Consider the following 26,672-nt stretch of genomic DNA (forward strand, 5'->3'; position numbering starts at 1 on the left):
CTCTAAGTATAGAGCTGCCATTTATTAAGGTGGGGAGACTAGGAGGAGTAGATGTTGGCGAAGGTCAGGAGTTTGCTCTTGGACATGTTTTCAGCATCCATTAGGCTGTTGGATATGGAAGACTACAACACAGAGGATGGATGAGGGCCAGAGATGTCATTTTGGGGGTTGTTAGTTTATAGAGAGTATTTAAAGCGATGAGACTGAATGAGAGTGTAGACTGGGGAGAGAGTGTAGACAATGGGAAGTCTAAAGACTGAAGTCACTATTTAAAGGAAGACTGGGTTCACTACTTAGGGGTCACGGTGTTGAGGAGGGAGATGAGGAGAAACCAGCAAAGGAGACTGAAGGAATTGTTAGAGGTAGGAGGAAAACCAGAAAAATGTAGTATTCTGGAATCCAAGTGAAGAAAATGTTATTTGGGAGGAGATAGGAAGGACGACCATCAAGTGCTGCTGGTGGATCCAGGGGAAGGAGGGAGAAGAACCACTGGATTTAGTAACATAGATTTCATCATCAATCATAACTATAGAGCAGTTTGGTGCGGTGGTGGAGTGGAAAGCTAGAGTGGCCAGGGGCCAAGCTAGAGCTAGAATGGGAGGAGAAGAATCAGAGAGAACGTCTGTGGTATTCAGGCGGCCCTTTGCGGAATTTGGTTGTAAATGAGGAGAGAGAGTGGTAGCCCAGGGGATGTGGTTCCAGAGAGCTAGGGGAATTATTAGAGGTAGTATGGTTGAGGGGAAGGCCCTAATGGAGAGGGGAAAGTGGTGTTGTGGGAGGAAGAGGAGAATTGCTGCAGCTGGGTCTTTCAGCTGGATGAGGGGTTGTGTCCAGTGCTTTCCTCTTTGGCACCAGCATCCCCTTCAGCATCCTCCTGGGAGTCGATGCCCCTGCTCTCCAGTCATCTGTGTTCAAGGGCCCATGAGTTCATTCACTGCCTCCACACAGTTCACTCTGAACTGGCAGTATAAATGAATTTATCTTCTGTTACTGACTTCTCCTTCTCCCCAGTCACAAACCCTACTGTTTTTTTTTTTTCTCTCTGTCCTAAAGCTCCCTTTGATTAACTTGGCTACTCACAAGTAAGTTAGTTTAAATCAGAGATAGGCAGTCTTTTTTGTAAAGGACCAGGTAATAAATATTTTAGACTTTGTGGGCTACGTACAATCTCCATTGCATATTCTTCTTCTTTTTTTTTTAACAACCCTTTAAAAATGTAAAAACCAGCTTAGCTCAGACTCTAGGGTTTAAATTAACTCTTCTCTCTTATCTATTAAGCCTCTGAGCCAGCACTTTTCATTACTAACTGATGTACACAAAAAAGTAAATGCAAACAAGGTAACTTTAAAAAAACAGCTTTACTGTGATATAATTTACAGGTTTAAAATGTGCAGTTCAATGATTTTTGGTGTGTTTGCAGAATTGTACAGCCATCTCCATAATATCTGATCTAATGTTAGAGCATATGCATTACGCCAAAGCTAACTTTTTACCACTTTGGGGTGTAATTTATATGCAGTAAAATTCACCTATTTTTGAGTGAATAGTTTGAATGTTAATGAAGCTAATTTTAATATTAGCAGAGGAAAATATTCTAAGTAATAATTTTTTTTTATCACATAACCGGTAAATCTCACTTGTAAACATTTTCTCCCAAGTGACCTTCACCTTTCCCTTGAGACCAGTAGTTCTCTAGTCCCTGGACCAGCAGCATCTGCATCACCTGGGAACTTGCTAGAAGTGAGGTCCACCCCAGAGTAGGGCCCAGCATTCTGTGTTCTAACCAGCCTTTCAGGTAATTCTGAACACTCTAAAGCTGGAGAACCACCGCTCTAAGGTGTCTCCTTGAGTAGAATTGCTGGTTTGGAAATGAGCATGTTCAAATGTGACGGGTACTGCCAGCGCCATCCACACTGGTCACTCTTGTGTGTACTCACCTGCTCAGCAGTGTGCAAGAGTCCCTGTGCCACAGCCTCGCCTGCACTCTGAAATAGGCGCCCCTTCCTTCCTTCCTTCCTTCCTTCCTTCCTTCCTTCCTTCTTTGCTTTCTTCCTTCCTCCCTTTCTTCCTTCCTTTCTTTCTTTCTTGTCAGTCTGATAGGTGTGAAATGGCTATGATCTAAATTGGTGTTTACTTGATTACTAATGAGGTTGAACATCTCAGATGTCCATAGGCCACTCGAGTTTTGTGTTCTGTGATAGGCTGTTTGGAGTCTTGTGCTTCTTGAAATAAATATAATTATGTAAACAAATAATCGTAGTGTATTGAAATAATTGCAGAAGAAACTCAGAATTCCCAGGAAGAAAGAAACTCTGGGTAAAAGAAAAAAAGAAAGCAAGGAAAGAATTTCAGAGGAGATTATGGCCAGACAGTCCTGAAAGAATAGGAGTTTGTCAGGCAGAGTGCGGGAGGGCCATCTATGTGGTACCAACAGAATGACCTGATCAGGGGAAAGCAAGTAGTGTGCTGTGCTGGGCTGATGGGGTATGTGGAGGAAAAGACATATAGAAGGCTAGGAGAAAAGTAAGGAGTGACTACATGTATATATTTTAAACTTGTTTAATCCTTTACTGAGTGTTGGGCATTTGGGTTAACTAGTTAGTTGGGTGGTTTTTTTCTTTCCTATTATTACAAATAAAGCTGATAGAAATATCTTAGTATATATAGCTACTTTTTTCTGTTAAAGTATTAGAATAATAAATTTAAACTGAAATTATTAGATTAAAGGAAAGTAGGCATGATTCGTTTAATAATTTCTTACATATTTCAAGATTACCCATCATTAGGGAAATACCAATCACAACCATGGTGAGGTACCACTTCACTCCCACAAGGATGGCTGTAATTGAAGAGACAGACAATAACAAATATTGGTGAGGATATGGAAAAATGGGAACCTTCATATATTGCTGGTGGGAATATAAAATGATGTAGCTGCTTTGAGGATGTTTGGCCCTCTCAAAAAGTTAAACATAGAGTTATTGTATGACCCAGCAATTCTACTCCTAGTTTTATATCCAAGACAGATGAAAACATATGTCTACACAAATACTTGTTCATAAATGTTCATAGCAGCATTATTTGTAATAACCAAAAGATTGAAACAACCCAAATGTCCATTGAGAAATGAATGAATAAACAAAATGTGGTGTACCCATACAATGGAATATTATTCAGTCATTAAAAGGATGAAGTAGTGATACATGGTAAAACCCTTGAAATGTTATGCTGAAGGAAAGAGGCCAGTCACAAAGGACCACATATTGTATGATTCCGTTCATATGAAATGTACAGAATAGGCAAACCCTAGGGACAGAAAGTAGATTAGTGGTTGTTGGGGCTAATCAAAGGAGGAGAGGAATGGGGAGTGACTGCTAATGGGCTTTCTTATAGAGAGGATGGAGGTGTTCTAAAATTAGATTGTGGTGATGGCTATACATCCCTGTGAATATACTAAAAAACATTGAATTGTATGCTTTAAATGGGTGAATTGTATGGTATGTGAATTATAGCTCAATACATCTGTTTTTCAAAAAAAATAAAATGGATAAAAAGATTACCCTTTTTAAGTTAAGATTCCTTAACCAGGATAGTTACACTTTTTCATCATCACCAGCAATACTTGGTATCCCCCCCTCACAACCTTTGGGTTTATTATTTTTGTTAAGTTTAATAGGTGTGTACCCAAAGCTTCTTTGGTTAAATTATAGGTTCTTTCATTAGAATGTAAGCTCTAGGGGGGCAGGAATTTTTGCCTGTTTCTGTTCACTGCTGTATCTCCAGAACAGTGCCTGGCAAATAATAGGTAGTCAGTAATATTTGTTAAATGAATATATTTTTATATGTTTAGTTACTAAGTAAAGATTTTCCCATTTAGTATCTTAATTTCATGGTACATCTGAACTAATTGTTCTTCCTAGCCTCAAATTCTTTTTGGAAAGAAGCAATATATAACTAAATGAACTGAATTGAATGTACTTCTGGTGAGTGATCTGGTTCAAGTCCTTTGCCCTTACATGCTTTTACTTTCTTCTAAAATTTGTTATAACAATGATTTGCAAATGTTTGACTATGTGGACTCCCTTTTTAAACCACTGTCCATATAGTTATACTTGTACTTTTTGTATCAGTCGGCGGAAAAACAACATAGTGACAAGAAGCTATTTATATTTGAACAATGATCACAATATCTTCAGAAATTTGCAAAATTGAGGTTATAATATATGAGACATATATTTATTCTATAGTCTGTACATGGTGACTCTATGTATTTTTCATAGACCCATGGCAGTAATTTTGAAAGCCCCCAGGAGTTTGGGGCCAGTAAGTTGGAAACTACTTAATTATAGTATCAAAACTGAAGATTACTGAAATGTAAATAATAAGTAGTACAAAAGATTATACCCTAATGATGGTTTTTTTTATTTAAGATTCAGTTCCTAAAGCTATCAGTTTCTTTTCAAGATTGAAGAATATTTTAAAAATCAAGTTTTATGTCTTTTAAAGTTTACTTATTTGTCATTATTTGTATTAGTAAAAAAATCAGAAGCCAACTAAGTGTCTAGTCGTGCTTAACTAACTTTTGGTATATTTATCTGGTGGAAATTAGGCGGCAAACTGAGTATGATAATTAGGCATTGTAATTCTTATTTTCCAACAATTTAAAAAGCAGGGTATATCATCGAGTATTCCTAAGCATCTTAACTGTGATTATATGAACATAACTACGATTATATCTACACAAACAGTGGCGAAAGACGGGAAGATACAGTTGTGGTTGTGTTCAGATAGAGGAATTCTGGGGAATTTTTTCCTCTTTTTGGAACGCTTACTAGCAGTTGCTGTGTGCCAGGCGGTATTCTAAGCTCTTTTCTTCACTTAACTCAAGGATCACTAGACTACAATGCATTTGGCCTTTGGGGCCTATTCTTGTGTGGCCCTTGAGCTGAGAATGATTTTTATATTTTTTAAGCATTTTTTTAAAAAAGATATGGTAGAGACCTCTTATGGCCTGCAAAGCCTAAAATTGCTACTATCTGGCCCTTTACAGAAAAAGCTTGCCGACCCTTGATTTAATTCATTTTGTCCTTACAATGTTCCAATAAGGTGGGTCCTAATATTATCACCCCTATTTTCTAGATGAGGAAACTGGACACAGAGGGCTTAAGTAAGTTTTTGTTGGTAATATTCACTATTTTTAGAGCAGGTTGCAGGCTCTTTCTACACACTTGCTAATACTGTGTTTCTTTGCAGTGTAAAAAGTGATAGTGGTTCACGGTTCAAAGGATGAAACGGTCACGCTCTAGATCCCCCAGGTGGAAACACAGGTGAGCAGCTCTTAGTTTAGCACGGTAAGCATGGGTTTGGGATGTGCTTGGACTTTCAAACTCACCGGGACTGTTAACCTATTTTAATAAGCTCATGGGACCTGGTTATTCACAGTAGGTGCTTTATAGTGATAGACATATTTCTAGGTTCTAGGAGCTGACAGCTTTCTTTAATTACAGCTGGCAGCTGGAATTAATCCATAATAAAAAGAAATGCAGTGGCCACAGTAAGGAAGAGTGAGAAACATCTTTGAGAGTGTTGTATTTTTTTGTATCAGTAAGTGGTTTAGAACTCTTCAGTGTGTATTTTATTTTTTCATAATCATCATGTTTGAGGAAATTGGGAATTAGAAAATTGGAAGTTTCCTACTTCTTCTTCATAGCAGAATAATAAAATTTTGTTTGTTTGTTTCGAGGGGGAGGTAATTATGTTTATTTATTTATTTAAATGGAGGTACTGGGGATTGAACCCAGGACCTCATGCATGCTAGGCACGCACTCTACCACTGAGCTATACCTTACCCCCAATTTTTATTTTATTTTATTTTTTTAAGGTTTTTTTTCGGGGGTAGGAGATAATTAAGTTTATGTATTTATTTTTAGAGGTGGTACTGGGGATTGAACCCAGGACCTTGTGTATGCTAAGCATGTGCTCTACCATGTGAACTATACCCTCCCCTACAAATTGGAATAACTCAGTTGTAGTTGAACTCTCCTGTTTCCTGGTTGGCAGTATCAATAGTATATATGATTAGACTGGAACAATTTAAGCAGTATTTATTGTATACCTGCTATAGCCAGGTTCTGAGGCTACAGAGGTAAGTATGACATCTTATGGCACCTCAGCAAGCTTGCAGCCTGGCTGGGGAGATTGACATCATAGCCAACTATGGTACAGTAGGAAAAGCGTGGTGCTGCTGACTGGGACAAAGTATTCTGGATCCACAAGGAGGGAATAGTTCTGCTTTTGTGGAAAGGAAGGAGGGATACCAAGAAAGTCTTAAGAGAAGAGATGAAATGTTAGAAGGCTATTTAAGGATGAGTAGAATTTTTAAAGGCAGAAAGAAGAAAAGTATTCCATTTAAGGGGACGACAGGATCAAAGGCACAGAGCTGTGAAAGTGACTAGTTTTCTAGAACTTTAAAGAGGACCGTAATTACATACACAAGAAACAGGTCAAAATTTTTCATGTTAATACGGCTTGGCCATTATGCTTGTTCATTATGGTTCTGCAATGACTAGTCAATCATTTCAACAGTTTTCATTTTGTAGTTCACAAGACCAAATTGTAAAGGGGAGGAGCTTCAGAAAGAAAAGGAAATGTAAAGAAACATCTGGCTCTTAACATGGAGGGCCTCACAGAGGTCGTGTGGTTTCACTATTTTGTGCCAGGCTCTGGTGAAGGGGCACAGAAGACCCTGCCAAGTTTAGTGCCTGATTTCTGGATTTCTTCTCATAACTCTTTTGTCACCAACTTTAAAGAGTCTGATATTTTACCCCACTTGCAAGCTAACACTTAGCCTGTCACGAGGCCCTTGGATCAGAGACAAAGGCCTTTATTACTCATAGTACAGCAAGCGGCTCCAGCTTCATGATCCTGTGTTCCCCTCACCCCTTGTCCCCTGAGGGCGGGCACTGCAGAGCGCAGCAGTGGGGTGATGACACAGCTAAGGAACCCAAGCCCCATTAGAGGCGGCAAGCAAACCCGCCCAGCCTTTGCTTTGGAGACGACTTTGGTCTTGTTATCCTGGACAGCAAACAAGTTGGCCCTCTGCTGCTTAGGGAAGCCATATCTCCATCTTCCCAGGCAGCTTGCCTTGGAACAAAAGCTGTCAGTGCCTCTGCTCACGAGGCATGCAGAATGCAAGAGACCCACAGAGACTTGCCTCCCAACAGGCTCCTTGGGTCTCTTTTGTCCTTTAAGGAGAACTGAAAATGATAGCCACCATTCTAGCAATTTCCTTCAGAAGAAGGAGCGCTATACAGTAAAACCCTGATATGAAATATAATATCAAAGCAGCATTCAATGTGAGATAAGGATTAAAGTAAGAGATTGAGTATTTCATCAGTCTGGAAGACCTTGGCCTCTGGCAGCCAGCTTTTCTTCTTAGCAGTGGAAGAGGTGAAGTCTTCCAGGAAGTCTTCAGAGGCTCCAGTTGCTTCTTCCTGTGAAGAGGTGCAGCCAGCTGGATGATAGAGTTTCTGCTTCAGCTGAATAATGCATTTGCCAGTACGTCTAGCCTGGTGACTCTAGAGGGAGATATTGCCAAGTCCAGTACATAAATCCCAGCATGTACGTGAGGAAGATAAATCAGCCTTCTTTCTCATAGTGAGGACTCAGACATATCACCAAATGGAGAGGGTTTTACTCATGGTTGCTCCAACTCCATGCCAGCTGCTGCAGAGGGGGCGATAACAAAAGCTGCAGGGGTAGCTGCCTCATTGATTAGAAGACATTAAACCCTCAGGGAGGAAATTGGAAGATCGGACAGGTCAGATGGGAGGAGAGGCCCCCAGATGCAAATTTGAACTTTATTGTGTTCCAGATAGTGGTGCTTCTCTCTCTTATCCTGAAGTCTGGGCAACTCAGACTGGTTTCCCTGGATACAGGAGCAGAGCCTTCCTTCTCAGTTGGAATGAAACGCTTCATGTTGGCAATGCTGAGATATTGGAGAAGGTAGTTACAGAAAGGATGTGCTGTCCCTGGAGGGTCTTACAGCTGCATTAAAGCACACATTCACCAAAGTTACACACCCTGGTTCAATAGCACATCTTTCATTTTATAGGGGACAGGTATGGGAAAGAAAACTTATTTATGTTAGGAGTATTTATGGAGGTACTAAGCATGAGGTTCAAGTCTCAAGGCCCTTCTCCCACCTACTCCACACATTGTTTAAGGATGTGTTTTTTTACTCTTTGATATGGCCTTAGTAAAGAGAACAGACAATCACTTGGGGAAACGGGTTAGATTTGGGTCTGAGTTTGGATTTATTGTGCACCATAAACTTTTAGAATCTAATTTAATTTCAGACATTATATTCAGCTTTCCAGAGACTCTCCTGCACATTTACTTGTGTGAATCTAGCCCTCCTTCTGCTTATTTCTTAACTGACCATTGAACCTGATGTACACTTTCGCTGACTGGCTCTTTTGCCAGAACTTTGCTGTCAGCATTCTTCCAAAATGAATCCTGCTGTGTACTTGAGGTGGTCCTCCTCCAAGAGGACGAGTGTGCTCAGCCTATTCTGATATGCACATGTGGTATATTAGTTCAGATAGAAAGAGTATGCTTGCAGAGTTGGGCAGAAGCATAATCAGACTCCCAAATGGATGATGTAGAATGCAAGTATGGCAAATTGATGAATTTAATTTGAGTGGAAGAAGCAGGGAAAAAACAAATGTTTTATTTAGGTAAGTCATGTTAAGACAAACTTAGTCTATTGTCTTTGAATGAACCAAACTTTTCTGTATTTGTTTACGTAGATCATTGTCACCAGTACCTAGAAATACTGAACACTACAAGCAAAGACATGAGCGTTATGGCTATGAATATAGGAAGGATCCAAAAAGACCCATCACTTGGAGAATGGACAATGAGAAACATGGACAGAGTAAACCAAGAATTCCTTCTCGTGAAAATATACATTACCGATCTTATGAACATAGATCACCTTCCCCAAACATAAGAAGAAACTCTTTAGAAAATTTTTATACTTATAGGCCTCACCAAGTATATTTACCAGGAAGAGGGGATAACAACAGAAGATCTCAGTATATGTCCAAGTACTCAGAAGGTGTACTCTACAGTGAGCACCAGAGGAATTGTTATCCCCAGAAAGTACAAGGAAGGTATATTCCTGATGACCACAGAGTTAGAGGAGATGGAAAAGGAGGGAAACCATCTCCAAGGTCAATAGCAGATTCTTTTAGATTTGAAGAACAGTGGCATGAAGACGAATTGAGGCACCAGAGGATACAAGATGAAAAATATTCTCAGTCACTTAGAAGAGGCTCTGAAGATTTTGAGAAAAGGAGCTCTTTTCAGAAGAGGTATAGGAAAACATTAAACTGGGGTAATTTGGTATAAAGCCTCAAGTGAGAAAGTCTGTTTACTTTATAGTTGAAGATAACCACCTTGAAAAGCTTTTGTCTAAAAAGATAAAAAGCATTGTAATGTAGTTATGGTCTAGTGGTAGAAGTGAAGTATTTATTTTTAGAGTAAATCATGTTGATGGCTAGAATAGTAAAAAAAAAAAAAAATAGTATTTTCCTCTTTAACTACCCTATGCATCTATGAGTTGGCTTGAGGGTGGGTTAACTTGCCACTGCGTTCTGCATTTAAAGCCATGCTGCCCAATATCCCACACATAAATTCTCACTTTCTTCTCTCTAGTGCAAGTGTAAACTGCTTTATGTCAATACAGGTATCCTGAGGATCGTGATTTCAGAAAATATGGACACACATCAAACAGACCTAAAGACGTGGAGAGGTACGAAAACAGAGAGCCTGCCAGGAGCCTACAGTGGAAGTCCAGGCATCTTCCTCCACCTTACCAAGAGAAGAAAGATCCGCGGAACCTTGGACCCCAAGCTCATCGACACGCTCCGAGAGAATTCCCAGAGACCAGTTCGGCGGCCAAGATATCCTGTGACTATCGCCATAAACATCGCAAGACCTCAGATGGAGACCAGGATTTTTCTGATGGAAGAACTCAGAAGTACTCTAAGGAGGAAGACAGAAAATTCAGTTCTCAAAAAGGCCCTGTAAATAGAGAGTCCAGTTGTTTTAATGCTGGAAGAGGGAGAGAGACTGAAAGTGGGCAAGTCAAAGAACCTTTTAAACCATCCAGGAAAGACTGCACTGCCTGTACTCATTCAGATAAATGCGATGTTGGTTTGAGACCCTGTAATGAAAAACGGAAGGACAAAATAAAGAAAGAAGGGGCTGGCAGAAAAGACAGCAACTCTTCTCGTAACCAACCCGATGAAAGTAAAAAACTTTCCAACGTGAAATCTTCACCTGCCATTCTTAGGAAGAAATCACTTACAGTTAAAGTAGATGTGAAGAAAACTGTGAGTGCATCCAGGTATTATCTTTGTTTTTTCTTAAGGATGTGTAATAACTGTTTCTGCCATCTTTATTTGAAGCTTTGAAAACAGAATTAATTGTATGCTTAGCGTCCATCAAGCAGGGAAGAATTGCCTGGGTTTTTTTTTTTTTTTTAAAAAAAAAAGCCCTATAATGATGAATCCCATGATTAGTAATAGGGGGTGATCTCATGTCTGCTTGTTTCCACGTTATATCCCAAGATGCTTTCTGGGTGCAGGGCATTCTATGGAGTTGTTCCTCTTCATGAATTTACATGTCTTTATGCTGCTAGATTTTCTATATCCAGGGATAGGCTGGGTGGAGTTCAAGGAGACCTATTCCTCGCTCAGTTTTTCAGAACCTCTTTTCCCTGTTGCCTGAAATTCAGAGAATTTTTGACCTGGAAGGGACCTTAGCAGGTCCCTGATTTTATAGAGGAGAGGCTGTAAGAAATGAAGTGACCAGTCTTGAGTCAGCGCCTGGGGCTCAGATCCACTTGTCCCCTTGTGACTCAAGGAGGTGGATGACTTAACGTGGTTCTTGTTGCCATCTCAAAGGGACTGACACTCAATTGACTAGCTCCTCCTAAGTAGAGGAAATTAGGCTAGAGGCCTATTTTTAAGACATTTGGTTTAGCTCTTAATGATTCTTTAAAAAAAATAGATTGCTGTCATAATAGGCTATATTCTCCTAAAGTAGATTGCATGTTTTGTTCTATTATGAGTATTACCTCTGTTTATGGATTCTGAGAATAGTAAGGCACTGACACTTGGGTGTGTCAGCTAAGTCTGTTCATTACCGTAATACACCACCAGTATGTGAATTAAAAAGTGATGGACTATGTTGATTTGGTGCATTTATGGTCACAGTTGACTCATATCTGTATTTGAATCAAAAATAGGAGGAAACAAAATCCAAGGTTAGGATGTGATGGGGAGGCAGATAAACCCACAGTCTTTTTAAATTTTTTTAAACAAAATATATTTTGTTCCTTTCCTTAAAGTTAGATATGGCAGTCCCCCTCCCTGATATTTTTCTTACATTCATTGTACTTGCAAGAAATACTTTAAAATATACATGTGTATATTTACATGTGCATAGAAAGAATTTATAAATATGATTACATTACAGAAAGTGCACAGATAGAGGGGTGGGGGAAATCACCCATGATCCTAATACCCTAGGACAGTTGTATCAATATTTCAGTACAGCTCCTTTTATTTTTCTATGTATATATTGTTGTCGTAGTACTCTACTAATAATTTTGTATTCTATTTCATATAGTATGTCTTAAATCATTTTGTGCTATTATATGTCCTACTAGTTCTTAATTTTAAGAGCGCAAATGCTGCTGTAAGGATCAAGTTTAAGGATGCTACCTTAAGCTTTTTTCTTTCCAATTTTATATTATGAAAATGCTCAAACTTACAGAAAAGTTGAAAGTTGTACAGTGAACACCTATATACCTAGAGTCTACAATTAATATTTTATTCTACTTTTATAATCACATATCTGTTCATCTGTCATTACATCTAATTTTTTTCAATGCATTTCAAAGTGAATTGCAGATATGAGTACATTCCCTTTCAAATACTTCAGTATTTAATTTTTGTTTATAGGTTTTTCTTTTGAAGTAAAATTGGCAATCATATCACAAAAATCTTGGATTTTTAAATGAAAGTAATACTACTCCCATATTTAGTAAAGAAAAGTTTTATACTTAAAAGAGAATTAATAAGTTGGCTGTAGCACTTTTAAAGAATGCTAGAAATACCAATTTTGAAGGATTTTATTTTGATAGACCTCATTAGAGATGCTGAACACAGTTAATTTTATGATTTGATACTGAGAAATGGAAGTTTGATCTTCATCATGTGTCACAAAAGTAAGCTCCCTGAAATTGAGGCTGCTGTACCTTTTTGTTTTGAATTTATGAACTGTACATTGGTGAATTTCATGACCAATCTGTGGGGCCTGTTAGCACATGTTTGAGTTACCTGACAAAGACCTGTAGAACGACTTGTGTAATAAAGAGCTTCCACTGCCAATCCCTTCTGTTTAGTCTTAAAGAATAAATAACAATAAATATATGCACCTTCTCAGTGTGATAATGTATCATAGTCCACAATATCTTTCTTGCTGATTATAATTATTAATTGGTTAATGAGCTGTGGAAGGGTTTTGTGGGGTTGGATTTAGTTATGTGTGAACTGATGAAGTGTCCATAAAACAAAGGTTGTTAATACCCTCAATAGAGCCATGTTCTCAACTACTAACATAAATTAGATTTCCTCTGCTTGACGAGATTAAAATAATCATAGACTTCAGAGAGGTTTATTTGTTGGTTAAAATCTACAGAGTTTATCCACTTTTTTGGAAACGCTAAAGTGTTTCATTTTATGCATTTGTTTACATTAGCTTTGGTCAGGTGTTGATATGTTCTTCCAGTTATCAGCAGAGTTGGAAATATATGGCTATCACCTAGTGATTTTTCTAGATTACAGTTTGTATCTAGACCAGCAGTAAGTAGACACTTACTTGAATGTTCACTGCATCGTTAATACTTCTGTTAACAAAGATGATACTCTAGTGACCCCCTTTGTCCGAAACTGCATTATCAGAGACAGAAGTTATATCTGAGTCATAATTATGTTTCAGAATGTAAGTTCGGGAGTCACAATGTGAAAATTTGTACTAAGGTGATTATGAACCCCAAACACTAACTGTTGTATACATCTGGAAGTCTTGGGGCAGCTGAAGGGAGTTTGGGTTTAATGTTGGGCTGAGTGGGTGAGAGACTGAACCCTGGTCAGGCTAGGAAGGAAGTGAGAGGGAGGAGGAGGGCATACCAGTCTCCGGAGAAGAGTAAACTGGTGTGGGTGGACCCAAGGCTCATTTGACTTCCCAGGTGCTGGTACTAGGCATCTAGGATGAGAAGCTGGGCTAATGAAGTTGATAGGAGACTGAGTGCATCAGCCACATTTGCATGTAATCCTTTTATTTCCCACTGAAGAGATGCACAGAGAGCCTCCTTACCCCCATCAGGCCTTTTCCCATTCTGAAAGGGGAATGAGCTGGGTGATGAGCCCCAGGAGACATTGGAGCACTGATGCTCTGAAGAAAGAGATGCTGCGTAGGCCGGGGAACAGTGTGAAAAACCATAGTGAGGATTGAAGGAAGGTAACCTAATCACACAAGTTTACATATGATAGGCACTGATCAGCTGAAGGCAAAATAAGGTGTGGGTGGAGGTATTTTTGTGATACACAAACCTGCTAATTTGCCGTTACGTATCACAAAAAACTAAGTGTTTTTTCCCCCTGATATTTCTCATATACATTTCTTAGATCAAAAATTGAGAGAAGGTTCTCTTTCATTCTTATTTTTCACCCTAGCTTCTCTTAGTGTCTTTTAGGGGTCCTGGTATAGGGAGGTGAGCATTCTGTTTGGTGTTGGGATGCATAGGTTTTTGTCTTCTGGTATTCACTGAGCAGCTTTATGACATTGGGCAGATCAACCTCTTGGAGCCCAGATTAACCCGTAGTTCCTCTGGGCTCTATGAGTCTGCTTCAATTGATCATGTGTTGATAACTTAAAGCTGGCTTGACAGGCTCATCATAGGAGTCTCTGAACTTTAGTATATAGTTGAGATTTTTTTTTATCATGAAAAATGAAAAAAAATTTAATTTGGTCTAAATTAAGTAAAAATTTAAAAATAAAAAGTAAGCCAAGAAAGTTAAAAAACAAAATTAAATTAGCCTCAATTAGAGTTCTGAAGTCTGTCATCTTTTTAGTTGAAATTCTCCTTTTCATATTATCCAAGTCATTTTCATTTGTCATTCAGCAGGTGTTGTTTGAGGACCTGCCCTGTGGGACAGTCTGTTAGGGTACCCTGGGACTATAAATGGTCATGGGATTCAGCTTCTTCTCCTCTGGTCTTATAGATGATAGCATGACATTGGTAACACCGTGGCCCAGTGCAGGGATACATGAGGTGGTGCACAACTCAGATGATCCCAAGCTGGGGGATTTGGGGAAGGCAGGACTTCTTTCAGGAGTTGGCATGTGAGCTAGGCTTTTGAAGGCTAGTATGTTTTAGACACGTGGAGATGAGGTGAAAGACATTCTATGTTTATAGGTTAACAAAGGCAGAAAACACACCTAGGAACTTTGAGCTGTGTGGTTCTGAGCAGTTGGTGAAATGCAGTAGAAGGGCAGGAGGCTGTGAAGGTTAAGACTGCCACACTGGCAGCCTGATGTTACAGGATAAGCTGATGGAGAGGGTGGGTGGCCCAGTTCTGGCTGCCAGAGGACTGCCTGCCTTCTGTGAAGTGGCTTGGAAGGGTGTTGGGGTTGACAAGGCCAGTTAGGGGACTTTTGAGAAAAAAGTAATGAAATGTTGAATTAAGTGGGCAGCCGTCTCCCTAATCCTTTTCCCTCAACTCCAGAAATTCTAAATGTGTTCTTAGGAAGACAGGAGCAAACTAATGATTGGGAAAGTGCTTAGTGAACTGTAGGGTGCTGTGCAAATTGTAGTTATTAGCTGGAAGAAAACCGAGAAAGGAAAACTTTGTGTGTGACATATGGATTTTGTTATCTATTATAAGCTTCCAGAGGGCAGGGGATTATCCACTGGTTTTGGTGGTTGAGTTTTTGTCACTGTTGTTTTGCCACACAGTTGGTTCTGGGGATGGATCTTAATTGTGTATAAGAGGAAATTAAGGTTTAAGGTAGCTTTTATGTTTTCTTAGTTATGCACAATACTTAGGTGAATGTCAGGGAAAATATCCTTAAACAGAAAAGAAAAAATGGGGTGGAGTTGGAGGGAGCAGAGAACCTGGAAGATTTAATCGGACCAGTGTTAGAAGTAGTATTAGTAGAATGCAGGTGTTTGGCTATATTTTAATTTTTAAAACTGTCTAAAATGCATCTCAAGTAAGAACATTTGGTCTTTTCAGCTTTAGTTTTGTTGGGGATGTTTCCTTAAATTGTTAACTTGTTGATCAGTAATGTCATAGGAAACAGTAAAAAGGAAAATATGAACCCAAGAGGTGATTAAATTTACAAATGTGAATACCTAGAACATTTTGTGTCCTGAAATCTCTAGAAAGTTTTCCTTATAGCAAAAGTATAATTATTTTTAAAAGGTTAAATTTCAAAAAAATTTAAAAAAAATTTTAAAAAGCTAAATTTCAGGTTATACTATTTTCAGTAAAATGACCATTTAAATATTTTTATTAAAAATCTTACAGTAGAGTGATTTTTAGGGTTAAGTTTTTTAACTGATAGCAGGTTTAAACACTAAAATTACAGGAATTAAGTATAGCTTCAAAGCATACCACAGCACTTATATGGATTGAGGGTTGAGCTTGGAGTGGGGATAAGAGTTATGCCAGTAATAATAAATTACTAGGAAATTTTAATAATTATCTGGTGAAAAATTGGAAGCCTTTTATCAGTTGGTTTTATCTTAGGAGAAACTGAGGCTGCAATAAAAAACATTATCAACTGATTTCCCCTTATGGTTAGACCATTTTTATGGTTCTATTTAAACATCTTATTTTTCCTCCTGTAAAATGTTTTTTAAAACTGTATTTTGGGTATGGGTAGGCTTTTTGTACCATTAAACCCCTTTGAACAGAGCATTTGTAATTCTTTGTTAGTGGAGATTGTTACAGGGCCATTCTGGCTTCTAGCGTTTATCACTCAACGTCTCTTAGTACTAGTTGTCAGATACACCGTGGGAAGCTTGGAGCAGGTTAGGAGGAAGGGAAATGGACCTTCTAATGAAAGTCCTTCTGATGAATTAAGGAAACCTCAGCAGTGGCCTCAGCCTGCTGCATAATCACTCTTCCATGTTTCTGCCTTGGCAGGGAGTTGTCTCGAAGTGCTGGTTTGAGAGCACAGAGCATGGAAAGTCAGATAAAAGCCTTTCCTCTGATAAGTTAAAAATAGGTACTTCAAACCATCTTGTTAGAGAAGTTAAATTTTTTAGTTAAAAGAATATCTATAAGCCCCTCAACCCTGGAGCAGTTTTTGATATAAGGCTGTGAAGTGACTTAAATAAATAATTAAATATGTACATGTATACACCCACACCCCAGAATGTTATCTGTCTAATTGATTTTTGTCATACGAAGAGGTATTCTTTTTCTACTGGTGCTATTTAAAACATTTCAGGCTCTCTTTTGGATTTATCCTCAGAGCCTATAACATAATCATAAAGAACCCTAGCAGTTGTAAATCTCAATTCTTTGGATGGTGGATTTGATTTTTGGAAAGAGCCAAAAGCTATTTAGAGTTAAATGCAGAGGAGTAAGATGGGCGTAAGCTGGTTAGTGCCATTTGGGGTCCAAAATGAGGTATAAATATAAATAATGAGACATTTTCTTCTGGGATGCAAAAACTGCCTCCAGACGAAGAATTTGAGTAGTTTTAAGCAAAATTAGCATTCTTGGAATAAAGTATAGTTTCCCATTATGACATTTGGAAGGATTATGTTCATATGAATGCTTAACCTCTGGGATGCAAAGTAAAACAACCAAGACGTACATTGTCTCGGTATCATGACCCTTCCCCATGGGGCCATTGCAAAGATTAAAGGAGATAATGTTTGTAAACTCTGAGCCCCTTTGTCTGGCATGGGTAAGCCCTGAATATAGTTAGTTATATGTCATAATCGTGGCTTTGTAACGGTACTTAAAGGTCAGGAAAGCTCTTAATGAAAGTTGTAAAGATTCAGAAAGCATTAAAATGGTAAGATGGTTGGGATTATATAATAAATGGTAGTATTTCTTTAAGGATACATTTAGGGTAAACACTGTAATTGGTTCTAATGATCATAACTTTGCTAACAACTAAGAATATTTTCTGAGAGTTCAGTGAGACTTCGTAAGTGATTAAATTAATCTCAACAGAATTTGATTTCAAAATACTATTACAAGCTTCTCATTACTGACATAGAGGTATAAGTATTTTTATGAAGTCGGAGAAGTTATTATGTATGCTTGATATCAGCTTTTAAAGTATGGTAGTATTTCAAGATAGTGTAAACTTGCTGGCTTTACAATTTGATGGACATTTGGGAGTAGAAAATAATCTGACTATTTTTTGCATATTGAGTGTTTTTAATGCCTTGCTGTATTTTTTGAAGCAAAAATTGTTTAACTTAGAATTTTGAGGATTTTATTATTAAAGTGGCAAATATTTAATGATCTCTGATTTGGAAAGGAGAACTCAAAACCATGTGCCTATCGCTATTTTCTCCTACTCATTATTGTACATGTTTTATGGCATACAATTTAGTGCCTTAATTATAAGAAAAGATAAGTATCTTTTTAGTTTTATAGCTATCTTGATTCATTTTAATAAGTTATTTTCTCAGTAAAATAGTTTCAAATTTAGTTAAACATTTACAAATTATTCTAGGGTTGCTTCTAGCTATTCCACAGAGAGACAGATGTCACATGATTTGGTTGCTGTTGGCAGGAAAAGTGAAAACTTTCATCCAGTGTTTGAACATCTTGACTCAACTCAGAATACTGAAAACAAACCTACAGGAGAATTTGCTCAGGAAATCATAACTATAATCCATCAAGTTAAAGGTTGGTATATTTTGCACATGCATTAGGGATAACAAAAATAATGTACTGACTTTTCACAAGATATAGGTAAATATCTGTGATATTGTAATAATAATTAATATTTCATTATAAGTTATCTCATTAATTAGGAAATCTGTTGACAAGAGTAGCACATATTAATTCAAGTCTAGTTGTTCTTTATATGTAGTTCTCGTAACTTGGTGCTTCAATTCATAATAAATTAGAAATTGAAAGTTATGAAGAAAGATGTTGGCTGCTGCAAAAGACAGGTACTGAGAACAGAAAGAAACAGTAACTGATAATGGAATAGGAAGGAGGAAGCAACAAAAGCAGATATGAAAGTCAAGAAATCTGGAAGTATATAGGTCATATGGTCATATTCTTAAAGCCCCTGAGGGCATTACTGGGACTTTGTGCCATAAGGGTGATGCTAAGTGGTCAATAAAAGAGTCCATTTCGATTTGTTGTACTTTATGACATCAGGGAGTTGCATAATAAACATTTTAAAGATTTACATTGACTTGTTGTGTTTTGTTTTTGCTTCTGGCCAATTTCCATTAGTTGGAAAATACAGTCATGTAAAATAACTCCTCACTGATGTTGCATAAATAAGGCAGTTGTGGGTATTATAAACAGGAGACTTTTGAGAATTTCAGATTTTTAATTTTATATTTCTTACTAGATAATTGTGTTAATCTTTTTACCTTCATAAAGTATTTTTTGAAAATGAATTATTTTCTCTGCATACCTCAAACTAAGGCATATATTTCCTTTAAAGCATGCAGTTTGTCTAAAACAGTTCACCTTCTCAATTCCAGCCCCTCTTACCCAAAGGAAGTGTGATTCTTGGCAGAAAGGGAGCTGGTATTGCAGAAAAACCTAGGAGATGGTCCCAGAACAGGAACAGTAAGTTAGGGAAAAGGATTGCTTAAGTAGCGTTCTGATGGGTCAAGTATGTTGTCTTTCTCTTAATTCTGTTAAAAGCCTGTAGCATAATCACTTTCAGAATGTCTTCATGAACTTCAGTTAATGTTAATTAAAATAAAATAGCATTAGGAGACATTCTGTGATATGTAAGCATAACATTTAGCATTTGTTCAGAATTGTTTTGATGTTTTAGGGTTGCTTTTGGAGTTATTTTTTACTCTAGGTGAACTATAGAGCTCTGTACCATCTTTACTTCCCAGATATAGTAAGATCTTACCTTGGAGAAGAAAGATCCTCACTTTGAGAGAGCCACTATCTTTCCCCTGGCAAGTAAGCAGGCATGTCAAATAGGACCAGAATCCTTGGGTTCATAAATCCATTTGCTGTTGTTTGGGCTTGGGAAAGCATGTGAGCACTGCAAATTAGTCTGTGGAATAAATTTAGGTCCTATATATTTTCAAGAGAATACAGGTTGGATATTTTTAATAGTCCCTTCTTCCTGTGCTTATTATAGATAATCTTTTAAGTGGAATCGGTTTTACACTAAGACTATTTGTTTCCTTTTTCAGCAAATTATTTTCCATCGGCCGAAATTACCCTACATGAGCGTTTCTCAAAAATGAGAGATACACATGCTGCAGATGTAAATGAAATTAAATTGAATTCAGATCCAGAAATTCACAGGTAATGACTGATTATTGTATGCCTGTTTAACTTATAGGAATAAGCCTCAGAACAGATATGGGAAGGTGCTGCCTGCCTCTTGGGCTTCCTTTAGCCTCTAGGACTGCATTTCCTGCCTAAAAACAGGGCTACCCAAGCAGGTACTGGGCCAGTGCACTTTGATAGACTAGGTTGTATTGACGCCGTGACTAGCATTGTTTAAATGTATAGGATTTTGAAAATATTTACCTTCCTAACTTTGATTCTGCTGTGTCTATAGTAATTGCCTACTGAAGTTATCACTGGAAGAATTGACAGTTGTCGAGCCATTGAAATCATGGGTTGCTTCATGTGGTCAGAAATGGCTGTTATGAGGGCAGCTGGATGAAAATATGTGTCTTCTACTGGCACCTGTCCAAGCAGGTGGTGTGCCCTATCTTGTGAGCTGAGTTGAATCAATGTTAGAGTGCAGTAGATCACTGGAGACACAGACTAGTGATTTGAGAAGGCTTCACTGTGATGTTTTTTACAGGATATGTATGTCCTGAGAGACTGCCATATATATGAAAAACCACCTGGTAGCAAGTTTATTTTGCTTCCTCCAAGACACTCCAGCCTTATTTCAAATTCCATTCTGCAGTAATAGAATCGAGGTACCAGTGTATTAACATAATTGTTTAATTGTAATATACCTTTATTATTTTAGGAGAATAGATATGTCTTTGGCCGACCTTCAGAGTAAACAAACTATGGTATATGACTCAGAACAGGTAAGTGAATAGAATTTTTCATGAGAGATTATCTTATTGTTGGTATACTAATGAGAAAGGGAACTGGTGATTGGGAGTGAAAAAAAGATAGTTGAAGTAGATGAAGAATGAGACCCAGGAACCTGAAATTTACAAAGCTGTCCAAGTGACACTAGTTTTTAATCAGGTTGCAGAGAGAACACTGGCATAAGACAAAAATATTCCCTAAGGGAGACTGTCCTCAAGGGCAACAGCTTTGTAAAATTGACACAAAATTACAGTGTTTAGTATTCATTCCAAAACTTCACGCTGTGAAGCTTGCAGAAACTATGTTTCATACCTGTTTTTTTCCTGAAGCAGTCATGTGGTATATATTTTTAAGTTGTATGTGGAATGAATGCAAAGGAACTTAGTTTCATTTGATATTGCCCTTCTGTTTACTGAAGAGTGTATGAAAGAGTCTATGGAGTATGAACTAGCAAAATAATGGAAATAATACTGAATTTTTTCATTGCCCCCCCCATTTCCCCCATTTGTTTACTAATTAGGAAAACGATCTTAACTAGCTGGGGGGAAGAAAACTAGAACTTGTTTCAGAAAAAGTATATCAAGTTCCAAAAGAACTGCTAATTTATTCATTGAGAGTGAAGAGTTTTTGTAGAGGAGAGATTTTAATACATTTGTGATAGAATATACAAATAATTTTTTTCACTTGTTAATGGTTATAGTTTTTAAAGAACTTACAGAGATAGTTTATTGAATAAGTGATAATTTTCAGAAATTTCTACTCATCAAAGTACTATAATAAACTTATAGGAAATCTGAGGATTTAAAAAAAAATCACCTCTAGTTCAGCCATTTAACACAAAATGTTATTTGTTTTTTCTTGCAGTCTTATACTTGGCCCTGTAACATAGTCGCTATCATAGTATATGCAGTTTTGGATGTTTTTTCTTTGTACTTAAATTATAATAACATTCCTTTGATGTAAATCTCTGAACTTCCAATGACCTTTTATAATTGAGGCTTTTTAAGTTTTAATTAACTTTTTTCGATAAGTGTTTTTCCATGTTTACTTGCACATAGTCTATATTATCATAATTTAAATGCTTGTATATTATTCCTATGACTTAAATTTACCATAAAATTATTCTTCCCTTCCCCTTTAAATTTTTTTAACACTTGTTACTTTCATTGTTTTGTTATTTTTTAAATATAACATTTTAAATATACTTGGGTAGATAGCCTTTTCTTTGGTATAGAGTTTCAGAAGTGGGATTCCTGGTTCAATATTAAGAACTTTTCTGACTGTGTATTGTCAATTGTGTTTCAAAATATTTTTATCAGTTTACATTACCATTAGCAGAATGAGTACAAGATAACTTATTTGGGACTTTTACTTAAGGTTCTTGTTAGATATGGTCTTTGTGCAACTAACAGTAATGTGAATGGTTTGTCTTCTGTCAAAATTCCTCAGACTCTGGTCAAAATAATAGACCCAAATGACCTACGACATGACATTGAAAGAAGGAGAAAAGAACGGTTACAGAATGAAGATGAGCACATTTTTCACATAGCTAGTGCTACAGAGAGGTAATCAGTAGATGAAAAACATCCTGTTATCAGAGAGCTTTTGGTTTTAGCATATTTTCCAATTTTTTGTATGTGATGATAATTTTCACTTTAGTGTAGGGATTTAATCCTTCAAATCCATTTTATATGTTTAAGTGAAATCTATTAAAATGTTTCAGTTATTCAGTGATCATCATATGCTGTTTGATGGAAACAACAAAAATTATGGGGTAGGTGAGTATTTGAGGTCTTTGTAATCTAGAGAGAAGTGTAACAGTTGTTTGAATATTACCAGGAGCCAAGACCAGCAAATTTATGGACTATTTGGCTCAAACTGATTGAAACTCTGACACATTCTGCCCTTAGATTCTGGTATTCTTTGAATATTGCAAAATTTCCTGAGTTTAGTGCCATTCTCTTTCAGAACTCTTCATGGGTGTTTGCCCATGAAACAGAGGCAGGCATAGTTAAAAAAAAAAAAAAAAAAAAAAGTGCAGAGGAGACCTGAGTTTGAATCCTACCTCTGCCAGTTTACAGGCAGCATGCTCTTGGGCAAACTTGTTTAGTTTCTAGAGCCTTTTCCTCTATAAAATGAGAATAACCAATTTATGACTGAGAGGTTAAAAATAGTAAATGAACTGGCACATATGAAGTATTTATGCCATGTATGGCAAATTGATTGTCAGTAGATCGTTGTTTTTCTTTCCAAATCCTGTACCTCCTTTTAGGGTCTCTGAGTATTCTAGATTGGTCCCAGTTCATATCTGAGAGCTATGTGGAACTCATGGCAACTCTGGGACCCCATAAGATTATGAGATATAATTGAATAAGAGAAAATTTCCAGTTCACCTGAGGGTCCTCAGACTATTTGGATCTCCCAGAAGGTGGGAATATATGAATAGGAAGGGTCAGTGCTAATTCTCTATCCATAGTCCTTAGTTTCAAATGCTAAGATATTTGACTAGACTTTTAAGTCATGTCTGTGGCTAATGAGGTCAAGATATATGGAGCTTGTTTAAAACTGGACTTGATTCTGACAATAACTTTGGGACTAATTAAAAGATAGCAAAACTATGTGTTGAGGCATATAAAACAATTGAAAATAAGATAGTTAAAATCTTGTCCCTCGGTGGGTGAAATATGACATGGCATTTTTGTGCTCTTTAGTGACACAAGCTCTCTGTCATGCTTTTCTTGACTCAGCAAGTGTAAGAAACTCAGTGTACCAAGAAAGAGGGGTTTTAAAGCTAGTTTAATCAACATATTATAAAGACCATGTAAGGTTCAGAATATATCTTCACCCTTTGAGGTGATGAAGAGCTTGAGCAGTGGAGTGACACCTGAGTTCACTGCCTGGCTCTGTAGACACCTAGCTATGTGACTGACCTTGGGCAAGTTACTTAATCTGTTTCTCAGCTATAAAGTAGAGATTAGAATTATATTTACCTCACGATGGAGGTGAGGATTAGCTAAGGTGGTGCATATATGGAACAGAGTAGCTGGTCAGTGTTAAGTGTTATTAATGTTAGCTTTGAGGATGGTGTTCTAATGTGCACAAGTATCTTCATGCCAGGTGTTTTTTGCTGGGCTTTATTTGTAGTGGATGGTTAATGTGGCATGGTAGAACCATGATGATTTTTTTTTCAGGGTTAATAGTTTTTGATATATGAAGAGCTCTTAGGTGAAAATAAGAATAAAATATGAATAAATAATTCACAAAAGAAAAATTATAATCATTGTCGTCATATGTTCAATCTCACTGATAATCAGAAAGATGTATACTAAAAGCAATGTAGAATCAGAGGCCATGACGATTTTTAATTGATATATTACTTACAATAAAATTCACCTTTTGCAAGTGAACAATTCAGTAGTTTTTAGTATAATCACAAAGTTGTGCAACTGTCACCACTGTCTGATTCCAGAACATTTTCATCACCCCAGAAAGAAATCCTGTACAAGTAGTTGTCACTCCCTATTTTTCCCTCCTCCCAGCCCCTGGCATCCCCTAAATCTACTTTCTATCAGTATGAATTTGCCTATTCTTGACATATAATTGCAGTCATAATATGTGATCTTGTGACTGGCTTCTTTCAGGTAGCATAATGTTTTTAATGTCTTCTGTGTTGTAGCTTGAATATTCCTTTTATGGCTGAGTAATACTCCATTGTATGGATATGCCACATTTTGTTTATCCATTCACTAGTTGACAGATATTTGGGATGTGTCTACTTTTTGGCTAGTGTGAATAATGGTACTGTGAACATTTGTATGCAAGTTTTTGTATGGACATATGTTTTCACTTCTGTATACACCTAGAATTGGAACTGCTGGTTCATGTGATGACTATTTAACTTTTTGATGAACTGCCAGGCTGTTTCCACAGTGAGTGCCCCATTTCATATTCCCACTAGCAGTGTGTGAGGGTTCCAGTTTCACTGCATCTTCACCAGCACTTGTTATTAATCGTGCTTTAAAAAAGTGATATAGAACCTTTAATCTTGCACTTTTATCCTAATTCGATTTCCTTGTTAACATAAAAACATTTTATTTTATCCTTTTCTCTTAAAAATTCAGTTTATCAAAATTGACCTCATTAATATTTTTTGCATAAACCTTGTTAATCAAGTCATCATATAGATTTCCATAGAAATTCAGAAGAGATAAAATCATCAATCATAGGATGTAGCTATTTCCCACCTGTGTGGTTTCTTTTTCTTCCCTTAAAAGTTGTGTGTAGTCTCTGCATTTGTGTTTGCTCATCGTTGTACCCCCACTGCCTTGGGCTCAGTTTATAGTTGAGTGAATGAAGACTTTCCAGTGGTGTAGACGGACAGAAGAGACTGAAATTGTAATGCATTTAGATCTGGATCACTTTTTATTCCCTGATACCTTAGAATCCTTCCCAAGCAAGCCTCACACCTAGGGCATTTTGTCTTATCTGCAAGATTCTGTTCTCTATTTTTTCCTACTTCTGACCAACCTCTTACTGTAAAGTCTCCACGTCTTCTCCTGACACACTATTTCTCCCTCTTGTCACCATCCCTACAGTGTTATTGAGGTGCTGTGTTGTACAGGCATGGTGTGTAAGATAAAGCAGCCTTAAGAGTACATCAGACTGCCTGGATTTTCTTTTTAGCTAGGCGGGTTATAGAAAACATCAGTTTTCGTTTTTGCTGTTGTAACTATCTATATACTGAACTAGTTCACTTTACAAAGACCTTTTATTCATATATTCAACAAATATTTATAAATGTCTATGTCTAATCAGTGTTCTAAGCACTTGGGATCCAGTGGAAAAGCACACACAGAGCCCTGATCCTCATGGGGCTTACAATTTAATGGTAGGAGAAAGAAAAAGAAACGAATACAAGTTGGTGAGTGATAGGTGAAAAATGAGGCAGAAGAGGAAGTTTAACACAGTAATATGTGTGGTGTGATTTTATTTAGGATAGTTACGGAATGGTCTTACTATTTCTTGAAAAAATTGAGCAGGGATGTGAATTAAGTGAGGGCATTAGCCATGGGATAGTATTTCAAGAGAGGGAACAGCAGATGGAAAGATCCTGAGGCAGGATCACGCTTGCTCTTGTTTAAGGAATAGAAAAGGAGCCAGTAAGGTTATAGCAATGAAGAAGGGACAAAGTTAGTTGGTGTGGCCAAATCTCAAAGGGCCCTGAAGGACATGAAGATTTTGTAATTTACTCTGAGTGAGATTAGAAAACATTTTGGATTCTAATCCAAGAGGAGACATAATCTCATTTAAATTTTAAAAGGATTACTGTAGTTGCTGGATGGAGAATGGACTATAAGAGCTAGAGAAAAAATGATTTCTTTCTCATGTAAAAAAAGATTAGAGGCAGGAAGTCATGCATGGTAGGGCAGACACATCAGAGAACTGGGCTCCTTACTAGATCTTGTTCCTCACATACGCTCTGCACATGGAGTCTTCCTCCAGGATGGGCACTTGTGCCCTAACCACCATGTCCACATTTTAGCCTTTTCTTTAAAGACTTCCTGGAATTAACACATGATGCTTCAGCAACATTGGTCAAAATTTAGTCTCATGGCCATGCCTAGCTGCAGGGAGGCTGGGAAATAGATTCTTTAACTTGAACACTCAAAAGGTTTACTTTTTTTTTACTGTGGTAAATTATACATATCATAAATTTTACCATTTTTACCATGTTAAGTGTACAACTCATTGGCATTAAGTACATTCACTGTGTTGTGCAACTATCACCACTACCTACCTCCAGAATTTTTTCATCTTCTCAAATAGAAATTCAGTGCCAACTAAGCAGTAACTCCCCATCCCCTCACCCCTAACCCCTGATAGCCTCTATTCTTTCCATCTATGAAGTTGCCTATTCTTCATAAATAAGTAGAATCATGCAATAATTGTCCTTTTGTGTCTGACTTACTTCACTTGGCATGTTTTCATCCATGTTGTATCATGTGTCAGTATTCTATTAAAATGATTTATTCTTTTATAAGTCTGAATAATTTTCGCTATATGGCTATACCACAGTTTGTTTATCCACTTTTCTGTTGCTGGACATGTGGGTTGTTTCTGTCTTTTGGCTACTGTGAATAATGCTGTTATGAACATTGGCGTCATCATTTTGATTATAGGCATCCGATCGGGTTGTAAGTAATATCTTGGCAGTTTCAATTTGCATTTCCCTAATGACTAATGATGTTGAGCATCTTTTCATGTGCTTTTTGTGTGTCTTCTTTG

At 37.3% G+C, this 26,672-nt stretch overlaps 1 protein-coding gene across 9 annotated transcripts in view; it reads left to right on the top strand.

The window, feature by feature from the left end:
* Positions 1-26,672, top strand: part of BCLAF3 (BCLAF1 and THRAP3 family member 3) — a 49,439-nt gene that overhangs the window by 6,340 nt on the left and 16,427 nt on the right. For 4 of the 9 annotated variants that reach the window (XM_064483343.1, XM_064483345.1, XM_064483348.1 and 1 more), the window contains 8 exons: positions 5,254-5,327; positions 8,811-9,377; positions 9,752-10,414; positions 17,845-18,020; positions 19,517-19,631; positions 20,317-20,380; positions 21,837-21,952; positions 22,111-22,161. In XM_064483343.1, coding sequence (XP_064339413.1) covers positions 5,287-5,327; positions 8,811-9,377; positions 9,752-10,414; positions 17,845-18,020; positions 19,517-19,631; positions 20,317-20,380; positions 21,837-21,952; positions 22,111-22,161 — 1,793 coding nt within the window. In that variant the 5' untranslated portion in view covers positions 5,254-5,286. The remainder of the gene's footprint in view (positions 1-5,253; positions 5,328-8,810; positions 9,378-9,751; positions 10,415-17,844; positions 18,021-19,516; positions 19,632-20,316; positions 20,381-21,836; positions 21,953-22,110; positions 22,162-26,672) is intronic. The other 5 variants (XM_064483351.1, XM_064483350.1, XM_064483346.1 and 2 more) reach the window with 3 other exon arrangements.

The sequence above is a fragment of the Camelus dromedarius genome, chromosome X (genome assembly GCF_036321535.1).
Source record: "Camelus dromedarius isolate mCamDro1 chromosome X, mCamDro1.pat, whole genome shotgun sequence".
NCBI classification, from domain to species: Eukaryota; Metazoa; Chordata; class Mammalia; order Artiodactyla; family Camelidae; genus Camelus; species Camelus dromedarius.